Below are 26090 nucleotides of genomic sequence, written 5' to 3' on the forward strand. Positions count from 1 at the left end.
GTTAGGTATCACATTCGACTGTGACCTAAATAACTTTGAATCAGTTATTCACAACTTAAGTGTTACTAAAATTAGATTGGAAATAATTGATGTACCATGGTAGTTTGAAATAAATGCAGTCTGACTGTATAAACCAGATATTGAGTTAGTTGATATTGGTAGTGACTCCTTGTTTTTAACCTTGCCTACTATGGCACTCAATTTTATGAAACAACTGCAGAATAATTTCAGAGTAGCATAACTACCTTTATTTGTTATTTATATAGGTTTTGGTTGGCTTTCTGGTTTTAAATGTGAAGCGTTTACACTTTGCTTGGTTATACTTTATAGGAAGGCTGAAGTTACCTTGGATGGGGTTTGGCCAACAGATAAAACATCCCGTTGTTTAATAAAGAGCCCAGATCGACTTGCTGATATCAACTATGAGGGGAGATTGGAAGCAGTTTCAAGAAAACAAGGAGCTCAGTTCAAAGAGTACAGGCCTGAAACTGGTTCTTGGGTGTTTAAGGTATAGTCACTTAACCGTTTTTTAAATTTTATTTTATAAACTGTAGTTGGGAATCACAAAATGTTTGTGTTGAAGGAATTCCTGTCTTAAATTCTCTATATTTTTATAAATTAGGAAATAGGTGTGGACATAGATAGATATATTATGATATACTCTAAATTCCACACCTAGTTACTCAGCAATAATGAGCATACTATATCATGGGCATATTATTCAAGTCCTTTATCCCCTTCTGTGAGGTTTACTTCCTTCCTATCCTTGATTTGATTTACCCAATGGTTTCTTCTTTTTCTGGGCTGATTTGATAATTTAACAAGTTGAAGGACCTAATGTAGGAAGAGCACAACTAGGGTAGCATATGTAATGATTAATGGATTCCTTTATTGTATTAATGATTGCATTTAAAATGGCATTTTAGACAGACTTGGTATCAGACCTGTAAGCCCAGTTACTTGGGAGGCTGATGCTAGCAGAATCACAAGTTCATTATTAGCCAGGGCAACTTGGTGAGACTGTGTCTCAAAATTTTAAAATAAAAAAAGTAAAGTACTAGGAATGTAGCTTGGTGCTAGAGTGCCTTTGGGTTCAATTCCTAGTACCCTCAATAATGATAAAATGGCGCGCATGCGTGCACACGGGGGGTCATTTGTGTGTGTGTGTAATCTATATTCTTTTGATTATATGAGCAACTAGTACATGTGCCTAACATCATCTAAATCTTAGAAAAATAGTAAACTATGATAGTTAACCTCTCATTTTCTTTAAAACATATCTTTTTTCTTTTTCTTTTTTTTTAAACAATGCCAGAAGATGGTACTTTGAAAACCTTTAAACAGAACGAACACTGTTAAAATTTGTTTTGTTGTTTTCTTCCCCCGCCCCCATCTTTAGGTGTCCCATTTTTCTAAATATGGCCTTCAGGATTCTGATGAAGAGGAGGAAGAACACCCATCCAAAACTAGTACAAAGAAGTTGAAGACTGCCCCTTTGCCTCCTGCAGGCCAAACTACCCCTTTTCAGATGGCTCTTAATGGCAAACCTGCACCTCCACCTCAGGTAGAGAAAGGACAGTGAATTTGAATGGAATCCATGATAAAGAAGTTGAAAGCAAGTCATTCAGCTATTACAAAGCTGTTTTATGACTCCTGGAACTTTGAAGAATGCAAACATATTGGCAATCATGTTGAGACTAGTACAAGGGAGGGCAAGAGGTGGTGCAGGCACCTTTTTATTTACTTGAGAGATTTAAAGAATTCTCTTGCTATTTGGATCATTCCTCCACAGATTGTTATTCTCAAACACCTCCCTCTCTCATTTGGACTTGTGATTTTCTGTTCAGTGATCAACTTAAGATAGCATTTTGCTCATGCGGGTTGATACAAAGTAAATCCTACTTTTATTGACTATTTAATGTGCAGTTTAATCTTGTTCTTTACCTCTTTTTTTTTTAATTAAGCTTTCTGCAAGGGTTTTAAACTCCATTTTCTCAAGTTGTTTGCTTTTATACTTCAGGTAACCTCTTTGATATTTGTATTTTAATAATCTTTATGAAAATAGATGATTTTAGAATGCAAATTAATTATTTAGCTTGGAGGGAAAGGAGCTATGATGTTTATTGCAATTATTTGTATCATACTCTTTTTCAGTATTGTTAAGCCAATATAAACCTTTTGTCCTTATATAAGGAAAGGTTTGTAATTTAAATATCAGGTAGTTTCTTTAAATGCCAATTCATAAAAGGAGTTTTACCTTAATTCGGATATTATTTATATTCAATGAAGTTAAAATATTTTTTTCCTTGCTGCCCTGCCTCAAGAGTTCTTGATATGGGACTTCTGTGTAAAGCATTTTCTACCTCTCAGCTGCTAACAGCTGGACCTTATGGAATTTTCGTGCTACAATTCTTATGGCTGCTGAAATATGTGATTTTTATGATTTATTAAATAATTTCTTGGGAGGCACTTTCTGGAGAATATCGTGTATGTGTGTTCATGTTTGTGTACACAGTGGGAGGGGGATAAAAATGAGAAACTGGAAGTTAACTTTTATGTATATAATCTTTGTAGTATTTAGAATGCCCTAAGAAATCTAACTTAGAGGGTCTGGAGTTATGGCTAAGTGGTAGAGCACTTTCCTAGCATGTTTGAGGCCCTGGGTTTCATCCTCAGCACCACATATAAATAAATAAAATAAAAGATCCATTGACAACTAAAAAAAAAAATATTTTAAAAAAGAAAAGAAATCTACCTAAGAAATGCTATTAATGAACTTGGTTTTTCAGTTATCCATTTTTATTCTGTCTAAATTAGATGCTTTGTAAAATCAGTCTTTGCAAAAAAGAGCTTTTTAATCTTACATTATGTATATTTCTTAAGAAAATAGTAACATGGCCTTTTTTTCTGCTAATGAAAGTAATGTAGGACTGGGGATGTAGCTCAGTGGTAGAGTGCTTGCCTAGCCTGCACAAAGCCCTGGGTTTGAGCCTCAGTAGCACAAGAAAATTAAGTAATATGTAGAATTCTAAAGAAAACAGGTGAAGGAGTTGGGGTTTTATCTCAATGATAGTGTGTCTACAACTAAGAAAAAAAATTTTTTTTTTAAGATAATAGCTGAAAATCAAAACTTCAACTGTGTGGACAGACAGAACAAATCTGTGTAATGTTGGAATCAGTAGTTATCAGGCTCTTTAATTTCCAGAATGCAGATCCTGGAAAATAACGATGAATTACAGTAAGGACATTGTATTAGTGAAGACTTCTTTGCAGAATTGAGCATCAAAAATTTTTAGAGGTGATAGAATTCAAAATAGGCAAATGGAGTAGAGTGAATAGGGTTTTTTTGTTATTGTTTTCCAAATGACTTGGATACACAGAGCAGAAATGAGAGAAATGGATAGAAGTGTTCAGATATCCAAACTCAAAGTTTTATTACTTGTGTTACTTATGAAGTTCTTGCACTTAATCTGCTAGAGAAGTTATATGGGCCTCTAGAGAACTTCACCTTATTTGCATTGTGACATAGGAGAGTCAGATGGGAAATGTCAGTCATTAGTTACTTGCACCCCCAGACCCTACAGTTTACTTGGCATGCAGAAAATACCTGAGCCATGAACTGGAACAGCAGCACAGTCTTATTCATTCCCTGCATCAAGGTAACTGCCTTCACAGCATAGCCTGGTTGATTTGCCTGGTTGATTTCCGTGATACTGTCTGTGTTCTTAGAGTCTGCCATAGTTTTTGTCTTTTTTTTTGTTGTGATGGTTTTTTGTTTTTAAGCCAGTATACAACCTCAGGCTCTCTGACAAAAAAAAAAAAAAAGAGAGAGAGAGAAGGTAGAAGGAAGAGTGTTTCCTTAGCTTTTAGGAAGGTTTGCATTTTTTTTAAATGGTCAGATTTATTGCACTGCCTTTTATACAATATGCACAGTTCCACCAAGCAACCAGAAAATACAAAGGTAGCTAAATTTTCATATATTCTGTCCCGTATCTTTTAGGTTAGAGAAAATATTGACAGGTAAACCTTGATTACACAAAGTAAGGCTGTTATAGAAATGTTTTACTAGAACATTCATTTCAAACTCTTGGTCTGAGATCCAGTTTGTAGCTGTCTCTGTCACTGCCGTGGTAAGCCTGACATTGATTTCTTAGGTCTGCCATGGACATCAGACATTTATTTTAAATGCTTCTCCCAGATGATTGAAATATATAGCTATGTTTTGTTAAAAGACCTGAGAGTTTTAGCATTCAGATAGAGATACGTGTAACATTTTACATGGGGCCTCATAACTAAAGTGTAACTTGTGTTCAGCACCATCAAGGCCAGCTATGGCTTACTCAGAAGCTTAATTTAGGCCAGGCATGGTATCCAGGCCTGTAATCCTAGTGGCTGGGGAGGCCAAGGCAGGAAGACAAAGAGTTCAAAGCTAGCCTCAGCAATTTAGCAAGGTTCTAAGCAATTCAGTGATACCCTGTCTCTAAATAAAACACAAAAAAAGAGCTGGGAATGTGGCTCAGTGGTTAAATGCCTCTGGGTTCCATCCCCAGTACCAAAAAAAAAAAAGAAACCAGAAAGAAAATGAAGAAAAAAAATTTTGTCAAATTTTATAGAAAAAAGTGATTACAGCTTAGAAGGCAGGTCTGTTTCTTTTTTGTGTATACTGTGCTTTGAAATAAAAGGGCAGCTAAGTTGATCCTCTGAATCAATACCTATTTTAAAGATATTTTATGTAATACATAGTTTGCATATTTTTTTCTTATACCCACAAGGACAGATTTTCTTAATGTATTTTTGTCTGCACTCTTTTGAAAATTAATTTAAAAATTACACATAAAGTTATTGTTATTAACATTTACGTTTTCTGTATAATGTTTCTTAGTATATAAGAAAGCATACATTCTTGGGCCTTTGAAACCCTAATATGCAATTTCTCTTGGAAAATACAGAATTGTTGACAGAACTGATTTTCAAATGAAATGAATATAAAATACTCTTTACATTTAGAAAATAAGTTGTTGGAGGCAGGCAGGAATAGTAGATACATTGGATCAAATTAATTGGATAGGATGATAGTATCTACACACATCTGTTTGACCTTGGACTAGTCATTTACTCTTTGTTAAATTAAGGGTGTCTTAATATATCTCACTTATTACCCCCTTAAATTAAGAGATGTTATATTGTTAAGATATTGACAGTTTTGTTTAAGGAAGGTTCTTTTGAATGGGAGAGAGTAAAGGTTTATCAGATCACTGAAGGATTCACTGAAGGATTATAATTTTACAATTCACTGAAGGATTGTAAAGCTTCACCTTCCATATATGTAGTTGTTTTACATTTATCTATGAATTAGTATTTTAATTGTATTGTGCTGGGATTTAGAAATAAGTATGGTTTCATCTTCAAGAGGTAACATTGTAGGAAAGGGAGAGTTTAAATAATGATATCTGAGTTTTTTCTAACACATGCCTTTCTTTCAGACACATTTCACTGGGGAACTTTTTTTCGTGCTCCTCAGTTTCTTCTGAGTCATCTTTTTGTTGTTGTTTTTAATTGGTCTAACTTTCTTCCCAGGAGCAGCTTTGAAGAAATACCTGGTCTACTAAAAGTTCTTTAAAAATCTTTTTTAGGAAGTTTATTCAATTACTTAGATATATTCTAACAAAATTCATATATATATATATATATATATATATATATATACACACACACACACACACACACACACACACACACAGGGATTTAAGAAGCTTACCAGATCCTCATAATTTTAGAGTAATTCCCTTCCCCTTCAGTTAATTAGATGATATTTTGAACCTTGAAGTCTTGTGAAAGTCTGATGTAAGGGTGAAACAAATAAAACCTTGATCATTAGATTCTTGATAAAATATGCTGGGTCCCTTCAATCTCTTCATCTAATTAGTTAATGAAATTTTCTCATTTTGCTCAAACATGTTATAGGTGAGCATCTCTTTGCCATTAGTATTATTCAATTGTTGAGTAGTGTAGTAAGATGGAACTATCCTCTCCTTTCTTTCTTCCAACCCATCCTCACCATTTCTTTTATAGTTAATTGCTTTCTCTACTGTGTTCCAGGTACTGCATTATGCAGTGAAAATAAGCAAATATTCTGTGAATGTTGAACTTAACTGAATGATGTGGTTGGTGATAGATACAGAAAACAGTAAAATGTAATCCCTGTTTCAAGCCTTGACAGTCTTTTGGGCTATACATATGTACAAGAAAATACAAGTCTGATACATGATATAAAAGAAATATATCTTCAGTGTTATGGGAGCCAAATAGAGTAGCATATCATAACTGGGAGGTTGATAGAGGATAGGGAGTATCAGGACTTTTCTTAAAAGTGAATTGTGGATGGAGTTATATATTAGTTGTAGAGTGCATGGTTGGCATGTATAATGTCCTGGTTCTATCCCCAGAGCATACACAAAAAAAGTATTTGGCACATGCTGGGCAATTGCTTTACCACTGATCTACTCCTCAACTCTTTTCTATTTTAAAGATGTCTGGGCTTGCCTTGAACTTGCAATCCTCCTGCTACAACCTACAGAGTAGCTGGGATTCTAGGGTTGCACTCTCATACCTAGCTCATACCAAGGATTTTAAAGCATAAAAGTAGTCAAACCTGCTAGTAGCTTCCCCAATTTAAAAAATAGTATCATCTTTGACATTTTTTTGTGCTGTAGGAAATGGAACCCAGGGACTTGCATAGGAGAGCACTCTTATCACCGAGTTACAACCCTGGCCTTCATCTGTGCCTTTCAATCAATATCAGTTTCATTAGAGCACTCTTGAATATTATTCACATCTTAAACGTCACCATGTGTCTCATACCTCAGTTTCTCTGCAGTTGTATATGGTAGCAGTCATTCTTTTAGTAAAGATATTTGTTAAAGTAATGCAAGATAGTACTAACTAATAATCCAGTTGAAAACAAAACTGAAAAAGTTAACAAATGGTGATTTTTTAAAAAAATTTATTTTTCAGTTCAAATTTTAAAAATGTCTTAGAATAGCATTTATTTGAGCTTTATCATGAAATAAGCTACTCATGAAAAGTTAGCCAGAAATTGTGGAAGGATATTAATCTGCAAGTTATATTATAATAAGAAAAATAATTAGGCACAGTGGCACATGCCTGTAATCCCCTCAACCCAGGAGGCTAAAGCAGGAGGATTGCAATTTTGAAGCCAGCCTCAACAATTTAGCAAGACACTGTTTCAGTGTTTAAAAAAAAAAAAAAAAGGAAGACAACAATGACTGGGGTATAGCTAAATGGTAACCCCTGGGTTCAATCCCCAGGACTAAAAAGAAAAATAATTGGTACAACTTTTTGTACAAATATTTCATAAATTGGCTCAGTAACTTGTTAATATTTAGTCAGTCTTATGTGAATTTAGGACATGAAGTGAATTTATACTGAACCAATCATATAATGCTTCAGCTTTTGATTATTTATCTTTTGACCATAAACTGTCATGATTATATCTTTAAAACTGCTTAATAAATATAAATATATCTCAAATATAAATATATCTCAAATCTTTCAAATATAAATAGATTACGTTGTTAGATAACGTTGTTACTACTGGGCACAGTGGCACATGCCTGTAATCCCATTTACTCAGGAGGCTGAGGCAGAAAGATCACAAATTCAAGGCAGCCTCAGCAACTAAGAAAGGCTCTAAACAACTTAGTGAGAGCCTGTCTCAAAATAAAAAAAATAAAATAAAAAGAGCTGGTGGTTTAGTTCAGTGGTAAAGCATCCTTGGATTTAATTCCCAATATCAAAAAAGAAAATGAAGTTACTGTCTCTGGGCACTGTGGCACATTCTATAATATCAGTCACATTTGATTAACTGAAGGCAGGAGGATCCCAAGTTTGAGGTCAGCCTAAGCAACTTGATATAGACCCTCAAAATAAAAAAAGACTGGGGATGTAAATCAGTGGTAAACTATTCCTGGGTTCAATCCCCCAGTATCAAAAAAGAAAGAAAAAAGAATTACTAAAGACATTGACATTTGTACCTTTTTGTTCTCTTACTAATTGTTTCTGACTAAAAGCAAAGTGAATGTAGTTTGTAAATCAGAAAATTATAGTTGATAACTCAATCAGGTAAGGCATAATCTTTGTCTGAATACAACCATTGGTTTCTGTATGGGACTGGCTTAGGTCCATAAATCCTCATTTGGAGCCCAAGTACTTGTCGGGGAAGGGATAATTAATGTTAAATCTTATGGCAGATCTGATGCCTCACCTCATGATAGAATGGGCAGAATCTAATATTGCTAGATCATACTCTGAGTAAATTAAATCTGATCTTAGAAACTTGGTGTTTATCTGGTATAATTTAATCCTACTTCCCTGATCTTTCTGCTATCTACAGAGCCAGAGCCCAGAGGTGGAACAGTTAGGGAGGGTTGTAGAACTGGACAGTGACATGGTAGATATCACCCAGGAACCAGTTTTGGATTTCGCGTTAGAAGAGAGCGTGCCTGAGGATCAGGAACCTGTGTCTGCCTCAACACACATTGCATCTTCCCTGGGAATTAATCCACATGTCTTACAGGTGAAGTTCTAATCCACTTTTATTATGACAGCAAAAGTAATATTTAATTTTTCTTGCATAATATCAGGCCTCTTCCTGGATTATTTACTTAAAACCATTGAGTACTCACTGAAATGAAAAAAAATGAAACATGGCCAATGTTTGGGCCTTATTTTCCCATTCAGGGTGGGAATCTTGTATTGAAAATCAGAAGTTAGGCCTTCTAATTTTATATTAGCTGGGTTCTAATCCAAGTTTTGTACTTTATTGCCCTATGACTTTAGACATGTCATTTAACAACTGTGAGCAATGATTCTTTTTTTTTCTATAAATATTACTTTGTGTATTTCATGTGTTGGTTTTGAGGCTCTCTGAAGTCCTCCATATAAAAATTCTAAAAACCTGGTAGATATAGCTTTCTTTGAGCACTGTCTCTTCATTGCGTGGTTCATGTCCTTTTGTAGAATTTAACTTTTGGCTTATGTTTGTTTTTAAAATCATTCAGCAAAACATGAGCAACTGGCTGAGCTATGGAGCATCCTGTACTCCCAATGGCTCAGAAGGCTGAGGCAGAAAGATCCCAATTTCAAAGCCAGCCTCAGCAACTTAAGACTCTGCGCAACTTAGCAAGGCTGGGGATGTGACTCAGCAGTTAAGTGACCCTAGGTTTAATCCCCAGTAACAACAACAACAAATACCATGAGCAACTGCAGTACGCCAGGCTCTGGTTAGACAATACAGATGAAAAAAAGAGAATAATATGACTTCATGTCCTTCAGGCACATATAGTATATACTCAGATTGAAACCAACCTAAACAGTAGCAGTTTTTTTGGTTGGTATAAACTGCCATTTTTCTTTTATGGCCTTTTATTTCTGGGAAGCACACTCACTCTTACAGATATCCTGCCTTTTTAGATCATGAAAGCATCCTTGCTTGCTGATGAAGAAGATGTAGATACAATGGATCAACGCTTCAGTCATCTTTCTTCCAAAGGAGATACTTCTCAAGAAATATGTTCTCCCAGACTCCCCATTTCAGCATCCCACTCATCAAAATCCCGTTCACTAGGTACTGTATAAAATGTATTGTTTTACAAGAAAGATGTAGAGTCATAAAGTCCTACTTTTCACTAATCTTCTAAGCTGAGCAAACGTCTCTAGCACATATCCCTTAACAGCCATATGTATGACATATGAATGCTAAAAGAAATTGGACTCTTAAATATCTTTTGGAAGTAGCCAAGTTTTAAGAACCACAGTTGCTTCTGGTGATGCAGATTCAGAAGTTTTATGCAAAAGAGCATTTATACTTTGTTTAGGGGCCATGTTTTTGTATGCTTATGAATGTGGATTAGATAGTCAGCTCTGATTTCCTAATTTTTATCATGTGTTGCTTGGAGGATTCAGCAAGTTATTCTGTGCTGCATTTTTTTAGTGCAGGCCTAATTATCTTACTGCTTTCTAGGGATAAATATTGCTTTCCATGATGCACAGAAATCATCAGATTTCTTCTTTTCCCTAAACCTTCCCAGTTTCCTAGAGAAGCAATTACATATTTGATTTTAAAGCTTTCCCTTTTCAACTGCAGGGCATGGTGGTGTACATCTGTAATCCCAGCTGCTTGGGAGGCTGAGGCAGGAGGATCATAAATTCAAAGCCAGCCTCAACAAAAGTGAGGCATTAAGCAATTCAGTGAGACCCTGTCTCCAAATAAAATATAAAGTAGGTCTAGGAATGTGGCTCAGTGGCCTCCAAGTTCAATCCCCAGAAGAAAAAAAAAAAAGGCTTTCCCTTTTATAGTGTAATTGTAGATGGAATGTTGATGTCAATGAAGAACTTAAGCAAATAAAATTTTAAAACATTTTGAAAATTGAGGAACTACCAGAGAGATATTTCTTTATGTTGCCTTAAAAACTCAGTGTTTACTTTTCAATTCCTTTGTGTGCTCTTATTACAAATTATATTCTTTAATTGATAAAGCATTATTTAACTTTATTTATTTATTTATTTATTTTTATCTTTGTGGTGATCGCAGTCAAACCTTGAATCTTCTGCATGCTGCCCTCTACCACTGGGCTAAATTCCCAGTTCCTGTTTAAATATTTTAAATAACCTTTTCCATAATGGTACTACATGGAAATCTCAGGCTGCCATAACTCTTAACTGCATGTTTTAAAAAGAAAACCATGTAAAATTGAAAAACAGACAGTAAATAAGAACTGTCTTTCAGAAAGGTACATGTACAATCATAAGATAGCTCAAGAGTATTTTTGTGCTAAGTCTAGCATTGAGCATTAGAGGGTAAGAACTTGAGAGTTGATCTTACTTTTTAGTATGAACTAAGAAAGGCATGAGCATTGATGCCAGACTTACCTAAGCTTGACTCTTAGTCCTACCACTTGGTAACTTAGTGAAATTGGTCACTTAACTTGAGCAAATTTTCTCATTTTTAAAGTGAAGTTGATAATAAGGCACATTAGGGCTGGGGATGTGGCTCAAGCAGTAGCGCGCTCCCCTGGCATGCGTGCGGCTCAGGTTTAATCCTCAGCACCACATACCAACAAAGATGTTGTGTCTGCTGAGAACTAAAAAATAAATATAAAAAAATAATAATAAGGCACATTATTTAAAGTTGTTAAAGAATGAAATAAAATAATATACACAAATGGCTCATAACAGAGGCTGCTGCAGGTAAGCACTAGGTAATTTTTCGAAAATAGTTGTATAAGTAGTAGTAGTAATAGTAGTGTTTGTTCATATTGTTATTGACATCACTAAAATTCTTGCCTTGAATTCCTGGTTGCAAGTATAATTTCTGCAAAAACTGATTTAACATGCTTTGGTAATCCATATCTGATTCAATTAGTTTGATAATATATTGACTGATTTAAGCTTGACTTATTTTTGTTGTTGTTCAGGAAACAATAGACTATGTTGTTAAGAGTTTTTCCCCCCCTCGTTTCAGTTGGTGGGTTACTACAATCAAAATTTACAAGTGGAGTTTTTCTTTCACCAAGTGCCTCTGTGCAAGAATGTCGCACTCCCAGAGTATCATCTTTAATGAATATCCCATCCACATCCTCTTGGTCTGTCCCACCCCCCTTGACCACTGTGTTTACTGTGCCCAGCCCAGCCCCCGAGGTTCAGTTGAAAACAGTAGGTACACGCAGGCAACCAGGCCTAGTCCCTCTTGAAAAGTCTGTTACATTTGGCAAGGGAAAACTCTTGATGGACATGGCGCTATTCATGGGACGCTCATTTCGGGTTGGTTGGGGCCCCAACTGGACACTTGCTAATAGTGGAGAACAACTGAATGGCTCTCATGAACTGGAAAATCATCAGCTTGCTGACTCTATGGAATATGGATTCCTGCCCAATCCAGTAGTTGTTAAATCGTGAGTTACACTTCTTGATATTTTGTTTTCCGTTTGTTTTTGATATTAGAAATTGAACCTAGGGCTTTGCACGTACTAGGCAAGCATTTTGCCATTGGGTCGCCCAGCCATATTAATGTTTAATGCTTTTTAAGAAAGGCAATATGTGAGGGAAAAAAAATACATTATCAAGAAATCCAAGATTGAGACCCTGTTTTATGATCTTTCTAAATATATTTCTAGCACAATTTTAGATAGAATAAATGTAGCTATCTTATTTCAGTCCATAATTATAAAAATATATTCTATCAAATTATGAAGCATACTTACCAAATGGTTATACTTTAGGAAAGTAATAGACCTAATGCTAATACTCCCAACTTCTTTGGGTTTTTAGCATTTTTATTGCCTTATCCATTTTTTCTAATTTGTTGCTTAGATATTTGATTTCATAATATATGTGATGTTTTCAATTAAGCACATTTCTTATATCTTAGGTCTTACAAGGTGAGTGTATAAACTATTGCTAGTCCATGGATAAGTATTTTGTATATGGTGTATGTATGGTAGCTTGTAATGTTTCTATACAGCCTCCACAATTAACATTTACATATGGGTACATAACAATTTTATATGCATGTTTTTATGCTGACAGCCCTTCATTATTAGAATCTTTTTTTTTTCCCAAAATGTTTTATTGGTGCATTATAGTTGTACATAATGATGGGATTTATTGTTACATTCTATATGTACTTTATATAGAACTATTTGTGTCTAACAGATTATATATAAAGTTCTCTGTTAACAGAGATCTATGTAAAATTTTCTTATTTGCTTTTTGTAATTAAAAAAGCAATCTTTGCTGCAGATTAAATGAAGATGATTATGTATTCTTAGTTGTTTATTTTTTTTTTTAAGAATCAACTATCTTTTGAACCTCACAGACACTAAACAGTGATCAGTTCTAGAATAAACTTGATTTTGTGGTAATTTGGAAGTGGTTAACATAATTTTTTTTTTTTTAAGGTAGGGTCTCCCTAAGTTACTTAGGGTCTCACTAAATTGCTGAGACTGGCTTTGAACTTACAGTCCTCCTTCCTCACCTGAAGCACTGTGATTCAGGTGTGCACTAACACGCCTGGCTGTTAGCATCATTCTTAAAAACTGTGTCCATACCAAGTTGACTATATTCTCATTTTAATTTAAAGTCGGTTCTTTAGTATCTACAAGCTTAGCTTCATGACTTTCGATACCTAAGTGTTTGTAAAGTGGGTATTCTGCATTTTTTGCCTTTGGATTTATAGAATTCCAATGCATGCTATAATCAGTTCCAAGTCTAGACTACATAATTCCCATGCTTATTATAACCATCCTGGCCTTGGGATATTGAATGCCAGGGTCAGATTATTTGTTTATTCAGTATCGCACATGAGTTCAGTATAGCTCAACGTTAGGGAACAATTTTTTTTTTTAACTTGGGAAGGGCTTTATTTTTTTTCTAACTGGATTTTTATGATTTTACAGAGATAACAAAATCCTTTAAAAATCACAGTGAAATGTTTTGTATTCTGTTTGGAATCCTAAGAAGATTTGAATTTGATTGTAAGAAAATCTTAGCTTCTGCCTTATCTTCATTTTCTATCTTATTCCTCATTTGTTGTTTCTTATAGACTGACTGAGTCTCCATTCAAAGTTCATTTAGAAAAACTCAGTTTGAGGCAGAGGAAGCTAGATGAAGATCTACAATTATACCAGACACCTCTGGAGCTTAAATTAAAACATAGCACTGTCCATGTGGATGAACTGTGTCCTCTCATTGTCCCCAATCCGGGTGTTGCTGTCATTCATGACTATGCAGATTGGGTTAAGGATGCATCTAGAGAATTATTGGAAACACAAAGTAAGTATACACTACAACTAACTACTAACCTTTGATATCCCAAGAAAAAGGGAAAGGGTATAAGAGTCAAAATTATATTTAACTACATGTTTAGTAAATTGCCTTTATTGAAAAGTCTACACTATTTTAGAATGTGTTGTACTGTATATTTGGGGACTTGTTTATTATGTTCAGCCCTGTGTGTTTGTTCATTGTCTCATATATATTCTTCTGAAACTTGTAAGTTATCTTCCCAAGACATAATTATAAGTGGCTTGATAAACAGGGCTACCTTTTTAATTATCATTATTTCTTGAGAGGCAATATAGCATTCTGGTTAAGAGAATGAAGTTGGCTGGGCATGGTGGTGCAAACCTTTAATCTCAGAGGCTCAGGAGACTGAGGTAGGAGGATTGTGAGTTCAAAGCCAGCCTCAGCAAAAGCAAGTCACTAAGCAAATCAGTGAGACCGTGCCTCTAAATAAAATACAAAATAGGGCTGGGGATGTGGCTCATTGATCAAGTGTCCCTGAGTTCAATCCCCAAAACAAAAAAATAAAATAATTTTTTTTTTTAAATGGGCTGGGGCTAAGTGGGGCTATATAACTCATTAGTAAAGTACCCCTGGGTTAAATCTCCAGTACCAAAAAGAAAAAAGAAAAAAGAAAAAAAATAGGAAATTAGACTTGTTACCTGTTTTTGAGTCCTGGCTAGCACAGCTACATATTGTTTCTAACTTTGGGCAAGTCACTTAACTCTGTATTTAACTGTAAGTTGAAGTGAACCTAGTACATAAATGTCTAGATTAGAATTGGTTTACTCTTAAGTTTCTTTGAATAATGTCATTTAGACCCAGTAATTTTTAGGTTGTCCGTATAACAGAATAGAATAGTCCCTTACAAATTTTCAGAGGATTTACATTCCTTAAAACATTTTGTAGATAGAATTTAATGAAATTAAAGGATCTTTTCTCTGTCACGTGAGGTGAAATTAGCCATAATTAGGCTAGGGGAACCTGTTTAAAGACCAGAGTTATATTTGTTATCTTATGTACCTCTGATACATCAAGTGAGCAAGTAGTTGTATCACATATCTCTGAAACAAAGCTGAATGATACGGAAACAGATTAAGGGTATTCAACTTGAGTTAGTGTTTGTGGTGTTAATTTATATATTTCTTACATCATTATAGAGTGATTCCCTCTCTGAAGTTATTGTAAGACTTAGGGTCATAGCATTGCTTTTTTTTTTTTGTTCTTTGCCAAGTTGTGAAGCACTGGAGCCTGACATGGACTCTATGTGAAGCCCTATGGGGCCACCTGAAGGAGCTTGACAGCCAGTTGGATGAGCCCAGTGAATACATTCAGATTCTGGAGCGAAGGAGAGCATTCTCTCGCTGGCTATCCCACACTGCGGCTCCTCAGATTGAAGAGGAAGTCTCCCTAACCAGAAAAGACAACCCAGTAGAAGCTGTCTTCAGCTACCTCACAGGCAGTAGGATCAGTGAAGCCTGCTCTTTGGCACAGCAGTCAGGTAGGTAATATGGCCCTTCTCTATGTCTTTGACTACTTCCTACTCACTGTCCCTTATCTGTTTCCCAGAACTTTTTTGGACACAGCTGGGCACCAGGGCCTGGTGGCTGGCATTCTGCCACCGCCCAGGGCACCAGGCACAAGGGGTGGTTCCATCCAAGGAGTCTCAGCAGGGGGGACCCCACAAAGCAACACTCTACCTAAAGGGTACTATATAGTTGAGAGACGAGGGTTGCTCCACAGACGCATGAACAGGTCATATCTTTTATAAATAAACATCCAGTGAAGAGAAAAATGACAACTCTAATTCATCCTTATACACAGAGCACTCTAGGGCGGTGGGCGGGGGCCAGAGGCTAGCATCCTCACTGGTTGGGGCCCTGGATGGGAGATGAATGGACCCAAAGTCCACAACACGGGGAGGAAGGGGCCAGGCGGGGCAGCAGATGATGGTCACTAGGACACTATACATTTACAAGACCAACTACAGAGGGGGCGGCTGCCAGGGTGTTTGTGTGTCAGGCTGTTCGTTCTGGAATGAGGAGGGGGTGGTCTTTATATCGTGTTCTGTGGCTGGTGAGCTTGAGGGGCTACTTTGTGGAAAGTATGAGGGCCACGATGAGACCATAGAGGCCAAGCACCTCAGTGAAGATAAGGATCAGGATTATGCCCACAAACAGCCGGGGCTGCTGGGCAGTGCTCCAAACACCAGCGTGCCCCACAATGCCAATGGCAAAGCCAGCTGCCAGGCCACTCAGGCCCACACTCAAGCCTGCACCAAGCTGGAGGACACTCCTGTAGAGGCTAATACCATCATTCAGGGAGTTGGCGATGAGGACTGCCACCACTAGGCCATAGATGTCGATGATCCCAGCCTTGACCACTGGAATGATGGACTTTATGATCAGCTCCGGCCTCATCTCATGACTGACATAGCTATGATGCGGGTGCCACTCTTGGCCGTGCCATAGGCAGCACCCAGGGCGCTGAAGATCATGGTGGATGAAGCACCCATGACCACGAAGAACGAGGCATACTCGGGGCTGTTCTTGGTTTCCTGTCTGCAGGTTGGGCGGGGCGGGGCGAAAACAGCAGGCCAGGCAAAGGCTGCCCCCTCTCTTAATTGTGAAATTGTCTTATGACCTGTGAATTTTTAAATCTGGTCTTCTCAGGAAGATTGCTGATTTCACCAGAATAGGGACTGTGTCTTTCTGGAACCTTAAACATAAATTTACTTAATTAAAAGTATTTTAGCCGGACACTAAAGAAGCCAAGGCAGGGGCTGGGGATGGAGCTTAGTGGTAGAGTGCTTGCCTAGCATCATGAGGCAATGGGTTCAATCCTCAGCACCACATAAAAATAAAATAATAATAAAGTGAAGGTGTTGTGCCTACCTATAACTAAAAAGTTTTAAAAAAGGAAGCAAGGCAATAGGGTCACAAGTTAAAGGCCAGCCTGGGCAACTTAGCAAGATCTTTTTCAAAAAGTAGAAAGGACTGAGCATGTTGATGCATTCCTGTAATCCCAACAACTACGAAAGCTGAGGCAAAAGGATCTTTAAGTTCAAGGGCATCCTCAACAACTTAGCGAGGCCCTAAGTAACTTAGGGAGATACTGTCCCAGTGGTGGAACAATTCAATCCTAAACCACAACCACTACCACCCCTAAAAAAAAAAATGCCCCCAGTAAGGATGACAGCAGAAAGGCTGCAGAGGACAGAACGAGCAGTGGCCTTAACATCTGAGTCTTGTTTATTTAATTTGTTGGTGTGGAGGCTAGCTATCCTGGAACACTTCTAGGTACAGAGGTACCTACAGAAAACATGTAGAATTTTAACTCTGGGTTGAGCTATTTACTTGGTGATTTTCTTTCTTTCTTTTGGTTTTTCTTCCATTTGTAAGACTTGAAAGTTTCACGGCCAGCCTTATCAATTTGGCAATACCTTGTCTCAAAACTAAAAGGGCTTAGGGATATAGCTCAGTGGTAGAGCACCACTGGCTTCAACCTCCGGTAACCCCGACACACAAACACACAAAGATAATGTTGTAATCACCAGCACATCTATATGTAGTGTGAAAGGTCTTAAAATTGTCAGAAGTCAGGTCCTTAGTATTGATTTCCAGGTTTCTTTAAAAACTTTTTCTTCACTACTTCCACTTTCATAACTATAAACTAGAAAAACTAAAGAGAAAATCAAGAATCTATAGTTGGGAGTGTAGCTCAGTGTACAGCACTTGCTCACCGGTCCAGGACCATCTCAGAAAATAAAAGCAGGAGTGCTTTTAAACTCATCCTTTGATACCATTATTACCCTGATATGCAAGTAAAACTGGAAAATCTACAGCTAATATACTTTATGATGGAAGATTTAAGTGATTTATCCCTAAAATCGGGCATGCTATTTTCGTGTAGACTGTCATGAATGTTGTAGCCAGTTCAGGAAAGAGAAAACACAGAATGGAAGAGGTAGACTTTGTGTGGTTGCACACACCTGTAATCCCAGCGATTTGGGAGGCAGGAAGATAGCAAGTTCTTAAGCAGCTTAGACTCTGTCTCAAAATAAAAAAGGATTGTTGGGGGTGTAGCTGAGTGGTGAGCTACATCCTGGTTCAATCCCCAGCACCAAGAAGGGGAAAAAAAGGAAAGGGTAAAAACTGTCTTTATTTGGAGATGGCATGATTCTATATGTTCTAAGGAATCCACAAAAAGGTGCTGGAACCAAACCTAATTCAGCAAGGTCTTAGATTCAAAATCAATATGCAAAATACAACTGATCAGCAATAATCTGTCCAAAAAATGAAGTTAAAAAAAAATTGGGGCTGGGATTGTGACTCAGTGGTAGAGCATTTGGCTGACATGTGTGAGGAACTGGGTTTGATACTCAGTACCATAAATAAATGAATAAAATAAAGGTCTATCAACAACTAAAAAAATTAAAAAAAAAAAATTCTAGGGCTCGGGTGGTAAAGAACTTGCAGTATGCATGTACTAAAAACTACAAACCTTCACTGAGAAAATAAAGACCTAAACAAATGAAGAGAGACATTCTAGGTTCATAGAATATGTCTGAACCTTAGCATCGTTATCTTTATTGGGCTGTCATCAACATTTTTAGTTATTTGACTCCCTGTTCTTTACCCTTTTGAAATTATAACAGATTTCCCAAGAGGCACATCAACCTAGTTGAGAAACAGTGATTGATCTCAAAACCTCAGTATCTTTAAGATGTCTGTTCTCCCAAAATTAATCTATACATTCAATGCAGTTTTGGTTTTTTTTAACACAATGCCTTTTATTTTTATGTGATGTTGAGGATTGAACCCAGGTCCCGCCCATGCCAGGCGAGCACTCTACCACTTAGCCACAATCCCAGCCCCCAAATGCAGTTCTTATTAAAATCTTCAACAGTTATTTTGGTAGAAAACAAGACTCTTTTTTTTTGCACTGGGGATTGAACCCAATAGCACTTAACCACTGAACCATATCCCCAGGAGGTTTTTTTTGTTTTATTTTTTATTTTGAGACAGGGTCTCACTAAGTTGCTTAGGGTTTTGCTAAGTTGCTAAGGCTGGCCTTGAACACATGATTCTCCTGCCTCAGCCTCCCAAGTTACTGGGATTACAGGCATACTCCACTGTGCCTGGCTGAAAACTCTATTCTTATTTGTAAATGCAAAGAACCTTTTTCAGGAGAGTGATTAGAGAGTACTCAATATTTGTTTATTTCAAAATATTTGCTTATGGGGCTGGGGATGTGGCTCAAGCGGTAGCGCACTCTCCTGGCATGCGTGTGGCCCGGGTTCGATCCTCAGCACCACATACAAACAAAGATGTTGTGTCCGACAATAACTAAAAAAAATAAATAAAAATATTAAAAATTCTCTCTCCCTCCCCCCCTTTAAAAAAAATATTTGCTTATATTAGGGCTACAATAACCAAGATAATTAGGAGAGTGCACATATAAATCAATGGAACAAAAATGAGAATCCAAATATAAAATCCTTTCACTTCTAGTCTTTTCCTTTTTTAAGGTGGGTACTAGGCATTGAAACCAAGGGTGCTTTGCCACTGAACCACACTCCCAGTCTTGTTTTATTATTGTTGTTTGTTTTGTTTGGTGATGGTGGTTGTTTTAAGACAGCAGCTTGGTAAATCAACTATGCTGGCCTCAAACCTGTGATCCTCTTGTCTCAGCCTTCCAAGTTACTGGGATTATAGGCATGGCATGCAGCCATACCTAGATTAACTTTTCTCTCTTTTTTTTTTTTTTTTAAGCAAAAGTACCCAGAACTATTTAAATGTGGAAAAGATACTCAGTACAATAAATAATGCTAGAGTAGTTGGATATTCATATGCAAAAAAAAAAGATTAACTTTTGTCCTTACCTCATATCATACACAAAAATTTATTTGAGCAAGTATCCTAGAATTCTGCCATTGGTTCAGTAAATTTTTTTTCTTTCTTTCTTTTTATATTTTTTTAGATGTAGATGGAAACGGTATCTTTATATATTTATTTTTAATATTTTTTTAGTTGTCAGTGGACCTCTATTTTATTTATTGATACACAATACTGAGAATAGAACCCAATGTTCCACACATGCCAGTCAAGTGTTCCGCCACTAAGCCACAATCCCAGCCCCTCTTTATTTATTTTTATGTGGTACTGAGGATCAAATTCAGTGCCTCACATGTGCGATTTTTTTACAGGCCCTCTACCACTGAGCTACAGCCCCAGCCCCTGGCTCAGTATATTTTCAGTGGTAAAGTCTGTGTAAAATGTCAAGGATTGACAAAAGCTGATTAGTTTGCAAAGACATCTTAATGTATCAAGCTATAATGGGCTTTTGTTTTTTTGTTTTGTACTAGAGATTGAACCCCAGTGTACTGTACTCCCTGTCCATTTTCTTTTGTATTAGTCACCCAGAATACTAGCAGTTTATGGTCAAATAAGCAGTACTTACTGCATGAATCATAGTCCATTCATGGTCTTATACCTATATGCATATAGGGAGATAACTTGGCATAGCAGCACATTTCCATAAGTTTTCTTTCCATATGATTTCTTTCAAGCAGGCCACTCTAATTTGTGAAGGAAACCCTTTAAGATGAGAGCTTTAGCTTCTGGCAGGACAGTACCTTATATAATCCTGTAAGCATTGATCCAGGCAGAAAGAAAAGGAAAAAGACTCTTGACTTAGGAGTTTGTAATATGAACTAAAACAAAGAATTTTTGTCAAAAATCACATTTTTATCTAGAAATTTGAATTAACTGGAATTCCTATTCCATAACCTATATATAATTTAGGTTATGTTCAAGTATTTCTACTTGATTTTCTACTCAAATAGGAAATGTTTTGTGTTTTGTTTTGTTTTGTTTTTGCTTTGCTTTGCTTTGCTTTGCTTTGTTTTGCTTTGTGATATTAAGGTTTATACCCAGGTCTAGAGCTAGCAAATACTCTACCACAGAGCTATATCCCCAGCCCAGCGGTAAATTTTGGGTTGGTATTTTGGTACTGTTGCAGGAAGTAGTCAGGGGTGGGTGTTAAGTTCTCCCCGCTGAGGGGTGGAAAAAATAAAAAGAATGATTGCCCCCAAGTGTTTCACCAAGTCCTTAAGTCCTTAGTAATCACCAGAGAACTTCTGTTTCTCTTATAGGTGATCACCGTCTTGCCCTTCTTTTATCTCAGTTGGTGGGTAGCCAGTCGGTTCGGGAGCTGCTCACCATGCAACTGGTGGACTGGCATCAGCTCCAGGCTGACTGCTTCATCCAGGATGAGAGACTACGCATCTTTGCCCTGTTGGCTGGAAAACCGGTATTGTCCCCTTTACCATAATCTCACATCAATTTTTTTATAAACTATATTATTGTAAATTACACACTGTTACACATAACTGGGTAATTTGTATTTAATTTCCAGTGTAAATGTTTTCAAATTATAAAGGCAGACATACCTGTTGTAAAAAGAAAATCCAGCTATATAGAAATTAAAATGTTAAAATTCACCATATCACATATCAGAATGATAAATAATGTAAATATTACATGTGTGTATATACAAGTAAAATCAGTTATGCATGGCAATTTTGCAACCTATTTTCTGACTTTTTTTTTTTCTTTTTTATTTTTGTAGTTGTAGATGGACAGAACACCTCTATTTGTTCATGTTTATGTGGTGCTAAGAATCAAACCCAGGGCCTCACACATGCTAGGCAAGAACTCTGCCACTGAGCTACAGCCTCAGCCCCCTTATTTTTTTTTAAATTAACTTTATGTGGACATTTTTTTCATGTCCTACAGCATCAATCTTTATAATAGCCTTTTCTTTTTTGTTTTATGGATGATGAAACATAATTATTTTAAGCTAGTTATCTATTACTACCTACCTATTTGATTACCTTCTTAAAGTCAAAATTTCAGAAATGTAATAGCTAGTCAAAATTTATTCTCATCTTAAAATTTTATAAGTTAGTACCATAGGCAAAGAGAAGACCTCCTCTCTGCTCTCATCTCAGAGCATTGATAATTATTTGTTCAAATCCACCTTCTCACCTGCGACTGACAGACTTTGTATTGTATACCTGGGTCGTTAACACTGGCATATGAGTAATTTAAAATATTACTTGAATAAGTGAATAACTTGCAGATGTAGGCAATAACAAGATAAAATACAGCTGTAATGATGAGTTTGTTTCCTGCAGGTGTGGCAGCTCTCAGAGCAGAAGCAAATCAATGTGTGTTCTCAGCTAGATTGGAAACGCTCCCTTGCTGTTCATCTTTGGTATTTGCTTCCACCAACAGCCTCCATTTCCAGGGCACTCAGCATGTATGAAGAAGCATTTCAGGTATATCTATCCAGTAGGTACATGTAAATATCCTGGTGGTGTTCTGTCTTTAACTGAGAAGTCCTGCTGAGAAAAAGCTGTTAACTCACTTTCTGTAATATAGTACTTTTTACTAACTGCCTTTTTGAAAGTACCGTAAAAAGTTTGCACAGTTGTATTCCTGCCTCTAAATAAGAGGTTTTCTTCATTCCTAATGCTGTATTACCCATTTGGGAACTGCATGATATTATACAGCATGAGGTTTGGTTTTGCCCTAATTAGAAGGTCTAAAATTTGCCTCCAAATATCATATTTTATATGTTGAGGTCAAAGTAGTTGTAGGATTTAATTTCATCATTTCTGAATCCTCCCATATTTTTATCATTTGTTAGAGTGACGTTTATTATCAGGAGACAGAACACTAAAGAAACTGAATGTGGGCACTGGGGTTATAGCTCAGTGATAGAGCACTTGCCTAGCACATGTGAGGTTCTGGGTTTGGTCCTCAGCACCACATAAACATGCATAAATAAAGTTATTGTGTCCATCCTTCAACTAAATAATATATATATAGAGAGAGTTGATTGTAGAGCTGGGTGCAGTGGTGCATGCCTGTAATCCCTGCATTTTAGAGGCTGAGTCAGGAGGATTGCAGTTTGAGGCTAACTTCACCAACTTTGTGAGACCTGTCTCAGAATTTTTAAAAGGATTGTGCTGGGGATGCAGCACAGTGGTAAAGTGCCCTGGGTCAATCCCATATTTTAAAAAAAAAAAAAAATGTGTCAAGCTTAGGTTTAGTGAGAGCTACTTGAAATCTTTACCAGTCAGTTATTCTTATGTACTGCTGAGGATCAAACCCAGGGTGTCACATGTGCGAGGCAAGCGCTCTATCGCTGAGCCATAACCCATCCCCCAGTTTTAAATTTTTTACTGATTATTTTGATGTATCATTTTGTGTGTGTGGAAGGAGTAGTACTAGGAATTAAACCCAGAGCCACTCTACCATTGAATTATGTCCCCAGCCCTTTTTTTAATTTTGGGACAGTCTTCCTAAATTGATGAAGCTAGCCTCCAATTTGCAATCCTCCTGCTTCAGCCTCCAGATTTGCTGGGATAACAGGTATATACTACCACACCTGTCACATAATTTTTTTTTGGAGGGGGATATCCAGGATTCTCAGGGGCACTTGACTACTGAGCCACATCTGTAGTCCTATTTTGTATTTTATTTAGGGTCTCACTGAGTTGCTTAGCACCTCTCTAAATTGCTGAGGCTGGCTTTGAACTCTCAGTCCTCCTGCCTCTGCCCCCCAAGCTACCGGATTATAGGCGTGCGTCACATAATTCTTTTTTTTTTTTTTTTTTTAAAGAGAGAGTGAGAGAGGGGAGAGAGAGAGAGAGAGAGAGAATTTTTAATATTTATTTTTAAGTTCTCGGCGGACACAACATCTTTGTTGGTATGTGGTGCTGAGGATTGAACCCGGGCCGCATGCATGCCAGGCGAGCGCACTACCGCTTGAGCCACATCCCCGGCCCCTCACATAATTCTTAATACAGGTGTGAAATGATTAAGACATGATAGCATCTACTGAAATAGACTAGCAGTTGGTATATTATTCTATCAAATTTTTCTCTTCAGAATACCTCTGAAGGTGACAGATATGCCTGCTCCCCACTTCCTTCATACTTGGAGAATTCTGGCTGTATGGTAGAGGAGGAGCAAGACTCACGGAGACCACTTCAAGACGTCTGCTTTCACCTTCTGAAACTTTACAGTGACAGGTAAACCATGGCTAGGAATTAGGGCTCCATGAACCCCTAAGGAATCCTTTCCCTTTCATATGCCTCTGAAATGCTATAAGTCTGAATTATCAAATATAACTTGTAGTAATTAGAGGGAAAGAATGTTGGAATGAGAGTTAATAATCATTAATTAGATTTAATGACGTAATTTACATATAATAAAGTAACAGTTTGATTATAATTATCACAGTATAACTATCATCACAAGCAATATATTTCCATTACCCACAAAAAAGACCTTTGTGCCATTTTACAATTAATCATTAAGCCCAGACAACTATTGACTGTCTTTTCATTATTATAATTCAGTTTTGCTCTTCTAGAATTTCATATATTTGAGATAATTCTATATATTCTCTTTAGTGCCATTGTTATTTCATTCAGCATGATAATTCTGGGATTTATCCTTATTAATATGTGTATCAAAAATTAATTTTTAAAAATATTTTTTAGTTGTAAATGGACACAATATGTTATTTATTTATTTATTTATTTTTATGTTTTGCTGAGGATCAAACCCACTGCCTCACATGTGAGAAGCAGGTACTCTACCATTGAGCTACACCCCAAACCCTCAGAAATCACTTCAATCTAATGTATGAAATATGATATGTCAAGAGCTTTGTAATATTGTGAACAACCAATAAAAAAAATAGTGTGGTTTTAGCATAAGGCTTCTCTATTTGTATTTTTCTCTTTAAAAAAAAAGAAAAAGAAATCACTTTTGAGCCAGGTGCAGTGGTGCATGCCTGTAATTACTTTGACTTGGGAGGCTAAAGCGGGAGGATCACAAGTCTGAGGCTAGCCTCCGGAACTTAATGACACCCAGTCTCAAAAAATAAAAAGGGCTAGGAGTATTGCTCAATGGTAAAGCACCACTGGGTTCAATCTACATTAAATATCCACCACCACCACCCCTGCCAAAAAGAAAAAGAAGATTTTTTTGGCTACAGGCAGTTGTTTGTGTTCTTGGCTTTTTGTAGGGGGTTTTGCATAATTTATATATCCGCTTGTTAATGGGCAGTTAGATTTTGTTGGGTTTGGCTAGTTTCAATAAAGCTACTATGGATATTTACACCCAGAAATGGTTGTATCAAGCCAGGCATGGTGGCACATGTCTGTAGTCCCAACTACTTGGGTAGCTGAGGCAGGAAAATCACTAGAGCCCAGGAGGTCAAGACCAGCATTGGCGACAAAGTGGTTTGCTTTATTAAACTTTTTACATTATACAATTTATTTAATTGATACAGGACTAATGAAGTTTTGGTCCTTTGTTTCTTTTAGGCAGTTTGTTTCACCAAAGTCACCAAATTTATTGGCATAAAGTTATTTCTGATATTTTTATTATGCTTAAATATCTTTTTAGGATTTTTTAACATCTTATGGCTTTCTGATATTTATAACTTTTTCCCCATTTTTTTATTGATTCATTATATTTGTGCATACTAGTGGCATTTGTTATGTATTCATACATTCACACAATATAAGTTGGCCATTATCATTTCCCATTATTTCCTGTTACTCTTCCTTTCTCCCTCGCCCTGGTCCCTTTTCTCTATTCTACTAATCTCCCTTCATTTTCATAAGAAACCCCATGCACATCTTTCATTTTCCTCTATAGCTTTCACATTTAAAAGAAAACATATTACTCTTGACCTTCTTAGTGTGACTGATTTCACTTAATATAATGGTCTCAAGTTTCATCTGTTTTCCTACTGAATGAAACTCTTATGCACGTATAACATTTTCTTCATCCATTTATCCATTAATGAGCATAGAAGCTGGTTCCATAGTTTGGCTATTGTGAATTGTGCATATATATATATATATATATATATATATATATATATATATATATTGCTACAGTATGAAGACTTGATTACTTAGGATAAATACTAAGAACTGGTACAGCTGGGTCATGTGGTAACTCCATTCCTAGTCTTTTGAGAAACCTCCATACTGATTTCCATAGTAGTTATACGAATTTACAATCCTAGCAGCAGCATAAAAGTATTCCTTTTTCTCTATGTCCTCTCTAGCATTTATTATTGTTTATCTGGACACAATGCATTTATTTCCTTTTTTGTTTTTTTTTTAACAATTT

At 36.6% G+C, this 26090-nt stretch overlaps 1 protein-coding gene and 1 pseudogene across 8 annotated transcripts in view; one reads left to right on the forward strand and one right to left on the reverse strand.

The window, feature by feature from the left end:
• The window catches only part of Nup98 (nucleoporin 98 and 96 precursor), a 107649-nt gene that overhangs the window by 70686 nt on the left and 10873 nt on the right, over positions 1-26090 (forward strand). For 7 of the 8 annotated variants that reach the window (XM_013357674.4, XM_013357676.4, XM_005323136.5 and 4 more), the window contains 10 exons: positions 331-508; positions 1400-1564; positions 8414-8596; positions 9493-9646; positions 11543-11972; positions 13622-13851; positions 15095-15361; positions 21017-21174; positions 22061-22204; positions 23823-23965. In XM_013357674.4, the coding sequence (XP_013213128.1) occupies positions 331-508; positions 1400-1564; positions 8414-8596; positions 9493-9646; positions 11543-11972; positions 13622-13851; positions 15095-15361; positions 21017-21174; positions 22061-22204; positions 23823-23965 (2052 nt within the window). Of the gene's footprint in view, positions 1-330; positions 509-1399; positions 1565-8413; positions 8597-9492; positions 9647-11542; positions 11977-13621; positions 13852-15094; positions 15362-21016; positions 21175-22060; positions 22205-23822; positions 23966-26090 lie in introns of those variants that run through there. The other variant, XM_078046603.1, reaches the window with a different exon arrangement.
• On the reverse strand, positions 15859-16395 carry LOC120889962 (V-type proton ATPase 16 kDa proteolipid subunit c pseudogene; annotated as a pseudogene).

This window comes from Ictidomys tridecemlineatus, chromosome 4, assembly GCF_052094955.1.
Source record: "Ictidomys tridecemlineatus isolate mIctTri1 chromosome 4, mIctTri1.hap1, whole genome shotgun sequence".
Taxonomy (NCBI): domain Eukaryota; kingdom Metazoa; phylum Chordata; class Mammalia; order Rodentia; family Sciuridae; genus Ictidomys; species Ictidomys tridecemlineatus.